This window comes from Lactuca saligna, chromosome 5, assembly GCF_052625555.1.
Source record: "Lactuca saligna cultivar CGN05327 chromosome 5, ASM5262555v1, whole genome shotgun sequence".
Classification (NCBI taxonomy): domain Eukaryota; kingdom Viridiplantae; phylum Streptophyta; class Magnoliopsida; order Asterales; family Asteraceae; genus Lactuca; species Lactuca saligna.
This window is the reverse complement of record NC_136421.1, coordinates 5182060-5194951: the sequence shown is the minus strand read 5'-3', so window position 1 is coordinate 5194951 and position 12892 is coordinate 5182060. Positions and strand designations below refer to the sequence as shown.

Here is a 12892-nt window from a genome sequence, read left to right as displayed (position 1 = left end):
TCAATAATAAAATGTTTTATTTGCAATAAGGTATAATTTATCTTGATTTATTATAATAAAATAATATATAGGCATACTTTTCTATGTAATAAGAATAATAAATTAAGAAACCTAAAATAATTTAAAATAACTAGTTAATATATATATATATATATATATATATATATATATAATTAAATATAAATGATTAATTATTTATTTTTAATTAATATAGATTAATAACATATATATTTGTATATTATTTAATAATTAAATATAAATGAATACATAAAAACAAAAATATGATGCAAAAAACAAATTTTGACATGGTTGAAAAGCTATGCCTTCTAGGAGCTTGATTGATAGAATCAATTTGTTTTTGTTTTTGTTTTTGTTTCTTCATTCTTGGTCGTCCACGTGTATTTTTTTGAATTACGGGTTCTTTAATATGTGTTTTACTTGGCTGGAATATATCTAGTAGCTTTCTCATCATGCATTTTTTCACAGCTTCCGATTGCTTATTGTAGGTTTCTTTAAACACTTCAAATTTACCATCACCACATATATATCCTCATTTTCAATAGGAATTGACGGTGAAATTTTAAGCTTTCTCCAGAATACATCTATCGATTCCCAATGGAATACACTTACATGCATTGAAATTTTATTAATATATAAACAATCAATATATAACTTAAATTTAAAAAATAATTGTCAAATGTACCCACCGGAGTTCAAGTATGCTAATAGCATAAAAACAAATGGTAAGCTACAACTATTTTGTACTTTAAAACAACAGTTTGAAGAGTCAACTTGATATACCTATTGAAGTTCCTTTATAAGCATATCGAGAGCTTTAAGTGAAACATTATCCCACAATAAGTCGAAACACGGAAATTTTTGTTCGTGTTTGGACACCATCATGCTCTTTTCAAAACTCTCATTTATCGCAGTGAGTTGAGACTTCACAAACCGATCAATAGCACCAACAAATTTAGCTAAAGAATAATTTTTTTTGTAAGTACTTCTTTAACGCTGAATGTTGGCCCTCAACTCTACTGCTGGTTCGTTGTCCAAAGTTCAAATGTTGATCAATCCAAACAGAGACAAACATTTCTTTATACTTGTTTAACCAAACATCATCCAAATACTATAAAACATCTGGAATTATATAAATGTTATTATGTATAAAAAAACGTTCTAAATTTATAAACAAGTAATTACCAAATTAGAAGAATTGTACCTTCATGTTCTCTTAACATTGACTGCAGTTTTCTGTAGTTTTCGGTGTACGATGTCCATGTTGGAGACTCAACAAGTATACTCCACATAGCACGAAAGGATGTCCACTCAGCTTTCAATGAGATTAGCGTCTTACAATGCTTTCTAATATTTTCGGTAATGTGTCATCGACAAAGTAAGTGTGTTGCATAAGGGAAAACTTGTTGGCATGCATTCACCAATATCAACTCTCTATCCGTCACTATAACGCATGGTTGCATGCACTTTTCTAGTGTCAACCTTAGACATGTTAACACCCATAACTTTCCTCATTTTCGTTAATGATAAAGGCAAAAGCAATGCGAACTATCTAGTTGGTTGAAGTTAGTCCAACAATCTGAATAAAAGGCATAACATATTTGTTTGTTTTGTATGTTACATCAATAATCAAAACGTGTGAAAATGTGAAAATACTTACCAGTGAATGAATGAAAACCAGGTTTTCCAATTCATTTGAAATATTATTTATGGCATGGCATAGGTTGTTTTTTTACAAAAAATAATTTGACTTTTCAAAATGTGATGTATATGGATTGTTTATTTAGCACTACCTATTCAGAGTACTAATTTTAGTTCGTTGACCAGTGTTAATTAAATTTTGTGACAACGACATCTTTTATGCATCAACATTTAATGTTCATGCATGCAATACGAATTAAAACCTCTATAAAAGCATCGTTTTTCATCCCCAAAAACATTGCGTGCAAAAATGTCATCTTTTTCAGCTAAAGTTCTCTATTTTTTGATCACCGGTGCTCTTCTTTCCGCAGTCTCAACCAGGAAGCTAGCGGTGATTCCAGCAACGGAGGTGGAAGAAAATGCTTTATCTGGAAGCTTTGGTATCGGAGCTGGAGCCAACATGGGTCGTGGTGGCCTTCTAGGAGGAGCAATTCCTGGGATGAATACGGGTGTCGCCGGTGGAATCGGTGGTAGTTTCGGACCTGGTGTTGGAATTCCGGGAGGCGGACTTGGTGGCCCCGGCGGCGGATCCGGGGGTCTTGGTCAAGGATTTGGTGGCGGTGGAGTGTTTGGAGGTGGTGGGTCGAATGGTGGTCAGGGTTTCGGAAGTGGAGGTGTAGCTGGTAGCAGTGGTGGTATAGGCGGAGATCAAGGTTTTGGTGGTGGTGGGCTTGGCCGGAGCATTGGACTTGGTGGTGGAATTGGAACAGGTAACACCGGATTGGGTAACGCGGGAATTGGTGCGGGGATTGGTGCCGGTATTGGTGGCGGTGGTCTAGGTGGGATTGGCAGCGGTGGTGTTGGTGGAGGAGGTATGGATGGGCAGCCGTAAGCATGTGTCCGGCGTGTTTTGCAAGCATAGGGATTTTGTGTTTTAATGGATGTTATCAGCTTAATTAAGGAGCTAAATTTGTGATAAATAAGAATTTTTCCATGCATGCGTATGCTGCAGTGATGCAGATCGATGCAGTTTTCATATTATAATTTATTTGGGTAAAATTTAATGCATGCAGCCATCCAGGATACAAAGGCGAACAAATCAAGCCGAGTAATTCTAGCTCGATTAATAAGATTTTATCATTTTATTGAGTTTGATAGAAATAACGAATTGCCTACATTCATCCAAATACCATTTTTATTTATTTACGAAAAATTGGTAATAAAAATATAAAATTTATATATGCCTAAAAGTTACTGATCAGTGATAGAACTAAAGAGGAGCTCAGTTCTAGAACTAGATCAACTAGATGCGGAACCGAAAAATAAAGAACCGAATTTATAGATATAAAGTAACCGGAAACCAATTCAAATTGCGTATGTGGTTCCAAATCGGTTCGACTACAACGATTATTTTGCTCAACGCCCCCAAAGTCCCAAACACTCAAACCATCAAACGAGCGTACGTTAATAACTTTTTTGGTGGTTTAACTGTTTAAGCATCACAATAATATCTTTCTCATTATCATTGATGCTTTTATTTGTGTTAAACACTATGTAAAACTTTGAATCCCTAACAAAAATAAATTCAGTTGAAATTTGTTCGGTTTAACTTGCAAAATAATTTATTTTTTTTGCAATAATTTAGTAGGATGGAGGATATGTTTTCCTCGGTTCCATTTGTTGTATTAGCTCCACGTTTTTTTTAGAAAATGCAAATATCATTAAAGAAAACGCATAGCAAGAAGCTACAACAACCCAAAAGTCAAAAATACAAACAAAAACAGAGCAATGGAACAAGAAAAACAAAACAAAAGAAAAAAATAAACATGATTAAGATGAGAGATGAGTGAAAGGCAATATACTCCACTCGATCCAATTCCCACAACCAAGTCCACCTCTATGCTTGCACCAAACATACGAGAGAGATCATATTGTCTGCAATTTTCGTCGGATGCACTCCAATTCCCTTGAAGATCTTATCATTCCTGATTTGCCATAAATTCCAGATGTTCGAAAATCTGGATCTTCAAATTGATACTCTACTGTTTTCGTAATATTTTCGAAGTGATGATTTCCAAAGATAGCTTTTTCGAAGTCCTTTATTTATTTAAGGTGATATCCTTTTCACAATATTGTTCATAGCTTCGAAAATTTCCCTTTGAAAATCTATGAAAAAATCCTTTAAAACATGTTCGAAAATCATTATACAAATCTTTAATTTGATGAAGTTCCTTCTTCAAAATCTTTTTGCAAAAAGATGTACATTATTCTTTCTTCGAAAACCATAGACTATTTTCAAATTCTCTTATGACTTTTAACTAATCTTAATTTCTTTGGGGGGACAAAAAATCCATGTGTGTGCGCTCTAAGAAATTACAAAAACAAGAAAAATGGAGCCAACGAATCAGACATTCATGTATATGACATGGTGCCTTTTAGGCTCAGGGAATGTTGCCTATAATTGGAGTTAAAGGCCTTGGTGGATTTTGTTGCCAAGATTCATCGCCAATATTGCGTGAGAACTGTTTTTTTGGTAATAAAACGTCCCATATGAAGGATCTAGTAAAAGTAGGATCTAGAAGGATGTAGATAGGATCCCTAGGGAGATATACAACATTAATGTTTTTCTATCTCTTGTTTTGACAATCTTCTAAGTGAAAGTACCAATAAACTTTCACGTGTGGATACTCAAAAAAGAGATAAAAATTCATTACTAGTCTTTTGTTTCACAATAATTGGGTTGTATCGGGTTCATGTCGAGTTTAAATATTAAACGTGTTGAGAGAGCTTGACTATAAATTGTTGTTTAATAACATAGCGTGGTGTGTCGACTCGTTAATTTTTATGTCGAGTTAGATGATAAGTTTTAGGTACATAAATTGCACCATTTTACATATTCATTTCATGTTTATTTATAGCATTGCATTGTATTTTTGTGTAATTTTACAAGTATTTTGTATTTTCGAGACAAATCAAGGATCTATCTACTTTTCACGGTTTTGTGGATGTTTCTAGATGATATGAAGATTGGAGCATGCTTAGGATGTTCGAGGGAGCTCTCATTAAAGTTTCGAAATTTTTGGAGCTAAATTGAATAGTTTGGAAAATCAAAAAATGGACATTAACCAGGTTAAAACACGAACCACGCTTTGGTACTCTCGTTGTTACGTGGAAAAGGTAGGAGTTGTAAATGTGTCATGTCATTGATCAGGTTAAATTGAATAATTTTTACACGAGTTGTTACATGTAATGTAAGGCATGTCATTACATGGGTTGTGTAACATGATCTGGTAGTTATCTTAGATTTGCAACTTACGATTAAAAGGAGATTTCTTGTTATTTTTTTGGGGTCTTCGACCAAGGACTTGGAAGGGGCGATTTTGAAAGATCATATCATCATTTAGCACTTTGGAAACATTTTTTCTTTGATTTTGTAAGTTCGTTTTAAGATTAAATCTTGTTGAATTTGTATTCTAAGTTAGTCATGTGTGGCTAACTTTTCTCATCATTTCCGGTTATAGATCCTTAATTACTAGTTGTTTAGATTGTGATATGTACTAGACTCTATGTTTCTATCATTCTTGTTAGTTAGTAATCTTTGATTTGGTTTTCATTATATTTGATTTGCACTCTTTTCACTTGATAAATGAAATTAGGGTTCATATCATTTTTGTTAGTCAAATTATGAAATTCGTAAATGTTTTGTTATTTGATGTTGGTGACAGTTTGGTTTCAAATGAATCAAAGTGAGTGAAGTCAAAGAATAGATGTTTTTACATTCCCAATCATATGAGGAATATTGAATATTATAGGTATTAATTGCATGGATTTAAAGTCATTAGTAAGATTTAATCCAATAGCATATTTGTATTAAATCAACTAGATGAAGTTTTACTTAAGAATCATGTTTTGAGTAAAATATTTTTGTCAATTTGGATATTAGATATTAGAGCTTATTAATATCTTGATTATCAATCTAGACTGAATATGAATTATTGTCATATTACACCTTACAACATAGTACTTGAATAGAAATCAAAATCATAAAGTCTTTTAAATTCTGAATTGTAATTTTTAATTTATCTATTGATGAAGTTAAACTTGATGTCAACAAAACTCCTCCGTTTTAACAAATAATATTGAGTTGTGTGACAATATGTTTAAACAATAAGTCTCGTATCTCAGTGGTTCAACCCTGTTTATTCTATATTATCTCTTAATATATTGTAGCAGTGACTTGTTCTAAATTGTTATTATTTTATTCCTTTATTGTTGGTTTGACACTCAAACAGTAAGGATATAGACCTTGTAAATTTGTCGTATCATTTTGGGTTAAAACACTACATAAGTGGAAAAGGTAGGAGTTGGAAGGTGTAGGGAGACATCATGAGGAGGAGTGGCCGACCAAAACTTTACAAAGTGACTCAACCGAAGTACTTTTTCTTTTTATATCTCGTTTTGGATTTGGATCTTTCTTATTTATCAAAAAAAGAAACTTGCATATAAATTAAGTCTTATCCAAACCTTAATCATTTAATAAAATGGGTTGAAAACTCTTACTAAAACCAGTTAATTTCATATCGGATTTGTGTTGATTAAGTGTTAGTTTTTGTCACCTCTAATGTTGGGAAGTAATCTTTCACTAAAGAGGTTGTTGAACAAGATATATAATTTCATTTCTAGTTTTTTTGGCGCGTAATAATCCATTATCTAAGAAATATGTTACAGAAGAAATTTGGTTATAAATAAAAGTGTTTTATTATGTAAAATAGGATTTTATGATGGTTGTATTTCCATTAGTTGACTTTGTTTGAAAAGAATAATAACTTATAAATGGAATATTATAAATAAGAACTCCTAGAAAGCATCTTAAATTATTAATTTAACTAATGTGTACATACCACAAATCGAAAGGAATATAAATTGTTTCTTACTGTGATTTTCGTAACAACATTTTTCTAAAAATCTATGAATATATAACTACTTCTTAGACGATGACAATCTGTGTAAAAATTTAGTCTCCAACACATTTTCGTCTAAATTGCCATCGAACCAAGAAGTGGATATAAATTTCCTAAATTGTTGTTATTGTTGTTATATCCCTACTATCTGCCTAAACCCAACCATATTTTACTACTAAGAATTAAGTCAAAAAGCTTGATCTCTAACAACTTAATCATTTAGACTTGTTAATGTCGTTTAAGAATCTGGCATTATAGATCATTATTCAAGCATTGTGGACCACATGTTGTGTGTCATTGGCCTACTAGAGATTCATAGATCTCTTCTAGCAGGAGGATTTTCTTATTTTGATAATCTCTTTGCGAATGAATGTGAATGGTGTTTATTTGTACGCCCCAACACATCTCATTAAGAAGGCTCTTATGTTACATACAGTTGTACACTAATAATGTATTGAATCACAAAAATATACCCTTAAATAGACAGAAGATGTAAAATTAAATGGACTAAATGGAGAGATATTTTGAAATTTTTATAAATTTTCAAACCACCTTTTCACAAAAAGTCTACTTCGTGAATAATAACTAGGTTCAAAATTAATAGAAAATCAAATTTCAAAATTACTTTTAGTTAGGAATAATTTTTTGTTAATCAAGGTGGCACGGATTCAAACATTATAATAAAATTGTTTTCGAAATAATTTCACATCAGAAAATCATATTTAAAAAATCAAAGACTTCAACATATTTATGTCAGAATTCAAAAAATTTGATTTTCAAAGCACCTTTATGTCAGAATTTATTTTTTAAAATGGTCTTTTCGAAGATTATGGTCATATGATGATAATTTCATAAAATATGATTATTACGTGTGGCACCATTTTTTTTGTTCACTCCTCAAGAAAAAAAACTTGTGGTTAAAATAAAACAAATATGAGAGTTTAATCGTGAAGGTACAAAATGGACGCAAGAGGTTTATGGTTTAAATTTGGCATTTCGATAAAATTCTAGTGTTATGCAATTTATCCTATGTGATATGCCATGTAATAAATACAATGAAATACTATTTGTCCTGATTAGTGTTTAATTTTTCAGAATAGGTTAAGAATTCAAACATTGACACGTCAAAGATATTTCTGGTGTTCTAAGTAGGTTCAAGATTCAAATATTAACACACCAAAAATATTACTAGTATTTTACATTCTACAATATACCCCGAAGTAATTCGAGATTATGACGATTTGACATAGTTCTCTGAAATCGTAACCATTATATAAAGTTTGGATGAAACCAGTGGTTGATTTATTTCTAAAAAATAAGTGAAGGAGAAAGAAATACTAAGTAGTAGTTATTTTGTAATGTTACTTCATTGGCTCATTGCAATTAATACTTAATTAGAGAAGCCTAAAATCTGAATTCAAGCTCGATACAGTTAAAGCCTACGTCTATTAGAACTTTCTTTTCAACCTCTGGATCTATACGTAAGAAGTTATCTCAAATTCCCTTTAGATGTTGGACATTTTTTACTTTAGTTTTGATAAATCTTTGGAAGCTATCAAGATTATTTTAACAATCACAATTTCAAACAATATCACAAAGGTACAGGAAGAATGAACAAGGTACAACAAAAGTTACAAAAATATCATACAAAACATAATAAAGAAACCATTGGCCCGCAAAGAAAATAAGTTGCAATATTTATGGTACAGTAAAGGATCCATGATACTGAATTGGAAAGTTTGATATAAATTATTGTTGGCCAGGTGTTGGTTGACACATGGCTCGGCTACATCCTAACTTCAATCCCTTGCTTTAACAAGTGCTCTTTTACCGATTCAATCGGAACCTGAAAACAAATAACAAATGAAAAATATTAATATAGAATATATATTCTGTAAAAGACTAGTGCAATACCTCTTTCCTGTGAAAAATGCCTGCAGCAAGAGCTGCAGAAGCATTTGTCTTTTCAAAAACCTCTGAGAAATGCTGAGCAGTTCCTGCACCACTACTTGCAATCACTGGAATGCTCACAGCATCCGAGATTAGTTTTATCAGATCGATATCAAATCCTTTTCCCTGACCTGAAATTTTTTTATTAAAGAAACTCAAACGTTCAGTTTTTCAAAAAAATAAATAAATAAATATCGAGTAGTTACCATCACAGTCGATACAGTTGAGCAAAATTTCACCAGCTCCCAACTCTTCAACAGCTTTGGCAAGCTCGTATGCTCCAATTGGACGACCCTCTCGTCCACCATTCACCTGTTAATTAATAAATAAAAATAATATATATATATATATTTATTTTTTTGGTAAAAATGAACAAGTATTACTATTTGGTGCATGCAGTTAAAAGTAACAACACTTACAGTGCACTGATACCAGGCATACTCTTCCCCATTTGGGCCTAACAAAACCAAATATTTATATATTCAAAATTATTAACATAAAATATACTGTATAATTTCCTGTTACTCACCCAAGTTTTCTAGTTTAACAGCCTTGAATCCAACCTCATCTTCACTTGTCAAATACTGTCTACGTGGATCAATGCTTACAACCACCGCCTTTACAATTAACATAACATATTTACATGTGTTTCTTTTCTTTGTATATAATAGACTCAGTATTTACTCTTTTTGATTGTCGTATCACCTACCTGATTCCCATAGACTCTGGAAATCTGTTCTAAGCTGCTCTTTCCCGTTTTTACCTAACAAAAACACAAGCACATGAATTATGTAAAATAAAATATAAAGGATGAAAGTTAGTTGCCTACTCCTGTTTTTAGATACTCTTCTGCAGCATAAACAGCATCACTCCCGATAGATATCTTATCTGCACCAGATCTGAAATATTCTGAAGCAACCTCCAAACTAGAATAGTACCTATATATAGTAATAAACAGTTATTAAATTAATTATTAACCTCGTATTTATATAAGCACAGTTAACAGTACCTTCCATTTCCATCAGTGAAATCTCTGATACCACCACCAACTGTAAGTGGTACAAAAACATTCTCCGATGTGTATTTCAATATCTATGAATTACAATTACAATTACAATTAAATAAATATTCTTATATTATTATTATTATTATTACGATAAGGTTAATCTCTTTGTAAGTCAAAAGTCAAAACACATACCTGCAACATTGGCAAATCTCCAAGAGGGAAATCTCGAAAACCGGTAATATTTAAAAAGCTAACCTGCAACGTGTGTGTTAATGTTACTATCTCTTAGAATCCACAAATAATCAAAACTCAGTAATGGAATGGGTCATTCCATTCCATCCAATCAAAAAAAACAGAGCCCAATATGTAATATGTAATATGTAAATATGTAAGAAAGAGACAGTAAGTACCTCATCAGCCCCGTCTAGGTAATATTGTCCAGCAAGTTCAACTGGCTTACCCAGGTTTCTCACCTATACAACATAACAAATACCACTCTAAATTATTCTGCTTACAAAAACATAATATATCTTCAACCCATCTTTCATAAAAATATTATTTTGTTAAATGCTGTTTCCATCTCTACTTATCTATGATTCTTGTATTATTATATAATATCATCATCAAATTACCTCGTTATCTTTTGTCTGCTCTCTCACATCATACTGATCTCCTTTAGTCACAACAAGATCACCATTATCATTTGTTCTCACATCAAGACAAGCAATTACCTGAAACTCATTACAATTGTGCCAACCATTACTTCAAATATCATCAACATTTACTATAACAACAAAAGCATTACAATTCCACAACTCACCCTCTTTGCAAGCTTTGTAGCCTTCCTTTCCAATGGCTTCTGTCTTCACATTAGGGCATTACATTGTTATATATACACATATATATATCAAATTCAATATTCAAAAGCTCAAAGGTAACCTTAGCAATAGAAGAATTGGGTAACAAGAACTTCCGTAATATCGAAAGACCAACATCTGATAATTTTTTTAATGATTAAAAATAAACGTCATAAAAAGTAAAAACCACCCTAAAAATAAAACAATTTATATGGAACTTACCTCCACTTTTTTCCGGGTGAAATTGAACTGCATGCACATTTCCCCTCCTAACAGATGATATGAAGTCAATTCCATAGTTGCAGGTGGATGAAACCCACTCTTTATTTTCTTCAGACTGTTGTGTATAAAACCAGGGTCAGGGGTATAATTGGTATTTGGTGAAGAAACAAAAAAAGCAGGATAAACAAGACAAGGAAACATACGGGTACAGCACGATAAGAATGAACAAAATATACATGGCGGTTTGCAATATCATCTAAAATAACTGAATCTTTTTTGATTTGCAAAGCATTCCAGCCAATATGAGGCACTCTACAACCATTCAAAGAATCAAAACGTCCAACCACCCCAGGAATCAAACCAAGACCTCTCACTGAAAACACCAAACAATAATAAATCATTGATTCAAGACAAATATTCAGTCATTTAATAGAACAGAGTTGCAACCAACTACTCACCTGGCCCGTTTTCTTCACTTGACTCAAAGAGTAGCTGCAGACCAAGACAAATCCCTAAAAATGGGCGATCATTCTCTATGTAAGTGCAGAGTGCTTCAGCCATCCTAAAACAATCAAAATGGATTTTGTTTGTTAATGGATGAAAAAACATTGTAAATATGATGTAAAAGTTACCCGTTGTTGTTTAAGACGTCCATCATTGCAGCAAATGCTCCAACACCAGGAACAATAAGGCGCTTTGCATTCAGAATGTCCTCCGGTGTTTCAACCTGGACAATAATGTATTACAATATATGGCGTTGTTGTTATACACCCAAATTTCATATTCACCATATGAATCGGAATTCGGAAATGCCGTTGTAGAAAATAGACCGAAAGAAGCTCAGAAGAACTTACATCTTTGATATCGAGACCGAGATACCGGATTGCATTTCTGATACTTTGAACATTACCGGCACCATAATCAAGGAGAGTCACGGCTGCACATGCAAGTTAGCAAATAGTATTAAAAATAGAATCGATATGTGCAGAAGTTGACGGAAGACTAATAAAATGGAGAGAGCGTATAGAGAACCAGAATCGTCGCCTCCAACAGCAGAAGCGCGGACAGAGAATTTCGGTGGAGATTTGAAAGTGATGCTATTTCTATGCAATTTAAGCAGCAAACTCCTCCGTGAAACCATTGAACCAGAAATGTTGGTGAACTGCGAAGAACCGAACGTCGCCGCCTCCATTTTTCCCCTTCCAATGCACGGTTGTTACTCAGCTTCTCAGCCCCTGCTTCAATTCAATTCAAGTCAGGAACCTACCTAAAACCGAGCACACACTGGCGGCCCTTTCAAATTTATGGGCCAAGATTTTCTGTACCCGGTATGTTAATCCAATGTGAGAATGTAGTACGATGACCACTTTTGGGCTGAAAATTGTTGTTAAAATTTATGTAATAGTAAATTAGTAATGTATCTACAAAACTATCTTTTATGGTATGTATATATTTTTTTTAGTTTTAGTCCGAACTATAGTTCATAGTTTTTTGGATTGATGGTTCTTTTGAGGTAGTTTGTTTGTGATTTTGGTCATTCGCTAAATTGAAAAGACTAAAATACTCTTTTTATAATTTTTTATGTTTTTTCTATTTAATTTAAAGTTTTATTAATAAAAAATATGGGACCTCTCTCTCTCTCTCTCTCTCTCTCTCTCTCTCTCTCTCTCTCTCTCTCTCTCTCTGAAAATAAGAAACAACCATCGTTGTCGATGTGTGCCATCTCACCGGAGTTCACTTCCGTCAACCTTTGTAGACAAGATCCACACCAAATGACTCCCCTCATTCCTAACATAAAACCTCCAAAGACAACCACCCAAAACCTCCCCGGAAAACAGGTCCGACAGCCACCTCCAACCACCTACCATTGTGCTCAATTGTTCATCACCATTGCTTTTTTCCGAGGGACAGCACCACCATCACTAGTTCGACCACCACCAAGGAAGAGAATAGAAGGGAAAGAACTGACCACCGTCAACAACCAATGTTCGCCATGTTGGACAATTTGTCTAAGCACATAACTATAATTGGTATGTACTTGATCCGATACACTGATACAGCATGGTTCATTTGGGTTGTAACACTCTTGAACAATTTGATAAGATGGATATTTGAGAAATATGTTATTTGTGATTTATTAATATATTATAAGTATAATATATTAATTGAGAAATCATATTATTTAATTAGTATTGATCAATAATTTATTTGGAATTAATTTAGTGATCAAAAGAGAC

General features: G+C 32.8%; 1 protein-coding gene across 1 annotated transcript; it reads right to left on the bottom strand.

The window, feature by feature from the left end:
* Nucleotides 1–8251: 8251 nt before the first annotated feature.
* Nucleotides 8252–11916, bottom strand: AT-HF (HIS HF). The gene is made up of 19 exons (XM_078957753.1): nucleotides 11688–11916; nucleotides 11510–11592; nucleotides 11288–11382; nucleotides 11114–11217; nucleotides 10859–11028; nucleotides 10656–10770; nucleotides 10516–10571; nucleotides 10397–10435; nucleotides 10209–10307; nucleotides 9987–10049; nucleotides 9769–9831; nucleotides 9580–9662; nucleotides 9400–9508; nucleotides 9280–9333; nucleotides 9100–9187; nucleotides 8990–9027; nucleotides 8777–8882; nucleotides 8535–8701; nucleotides 8252–8466 (listed from the first exon to the last, which is right to left on the bottom strand). Exons 1-19 carry the CDS (start codon nucleotides 11845–11847, stop codon nucleotides 8407–8409), a joined length of 1752 nt encoding a protein of 583 aa, XP_078813879.1. The 5' UTR covers nucleotides 11848–11916; the 3' UTR covers nucleotides 8252–8406.
* Nucleotides 11917–12892: the final 976 nt, after the last annotated feature.

Excerpts from the sequence above, each read along its gene's own strand:
- AT-HF (XM_078957753.1), bottom strand. The coding sequence starts at position 11,847 with ATGGAGGCGGCGACGTTCGGTTCTTCGCAGTTCACCAACATTTCTGGT. Across the intron at positions 10,436-10,515 it reads CCAATTCTTCTATTGCTAAG|AAGCCATTGGAAAGGAAGGC; the intron begins GTTACCTTTGAG and ends ATGTGAAGACAG. Across the intron at positions 9,028-9,099 it reads TGTTAAACTAGAAAACTTGG|GCCCAAATGGGGAAGAGTAT; the intron begins GTGAGTAACAGG and ends TGGTTTTGTTAG.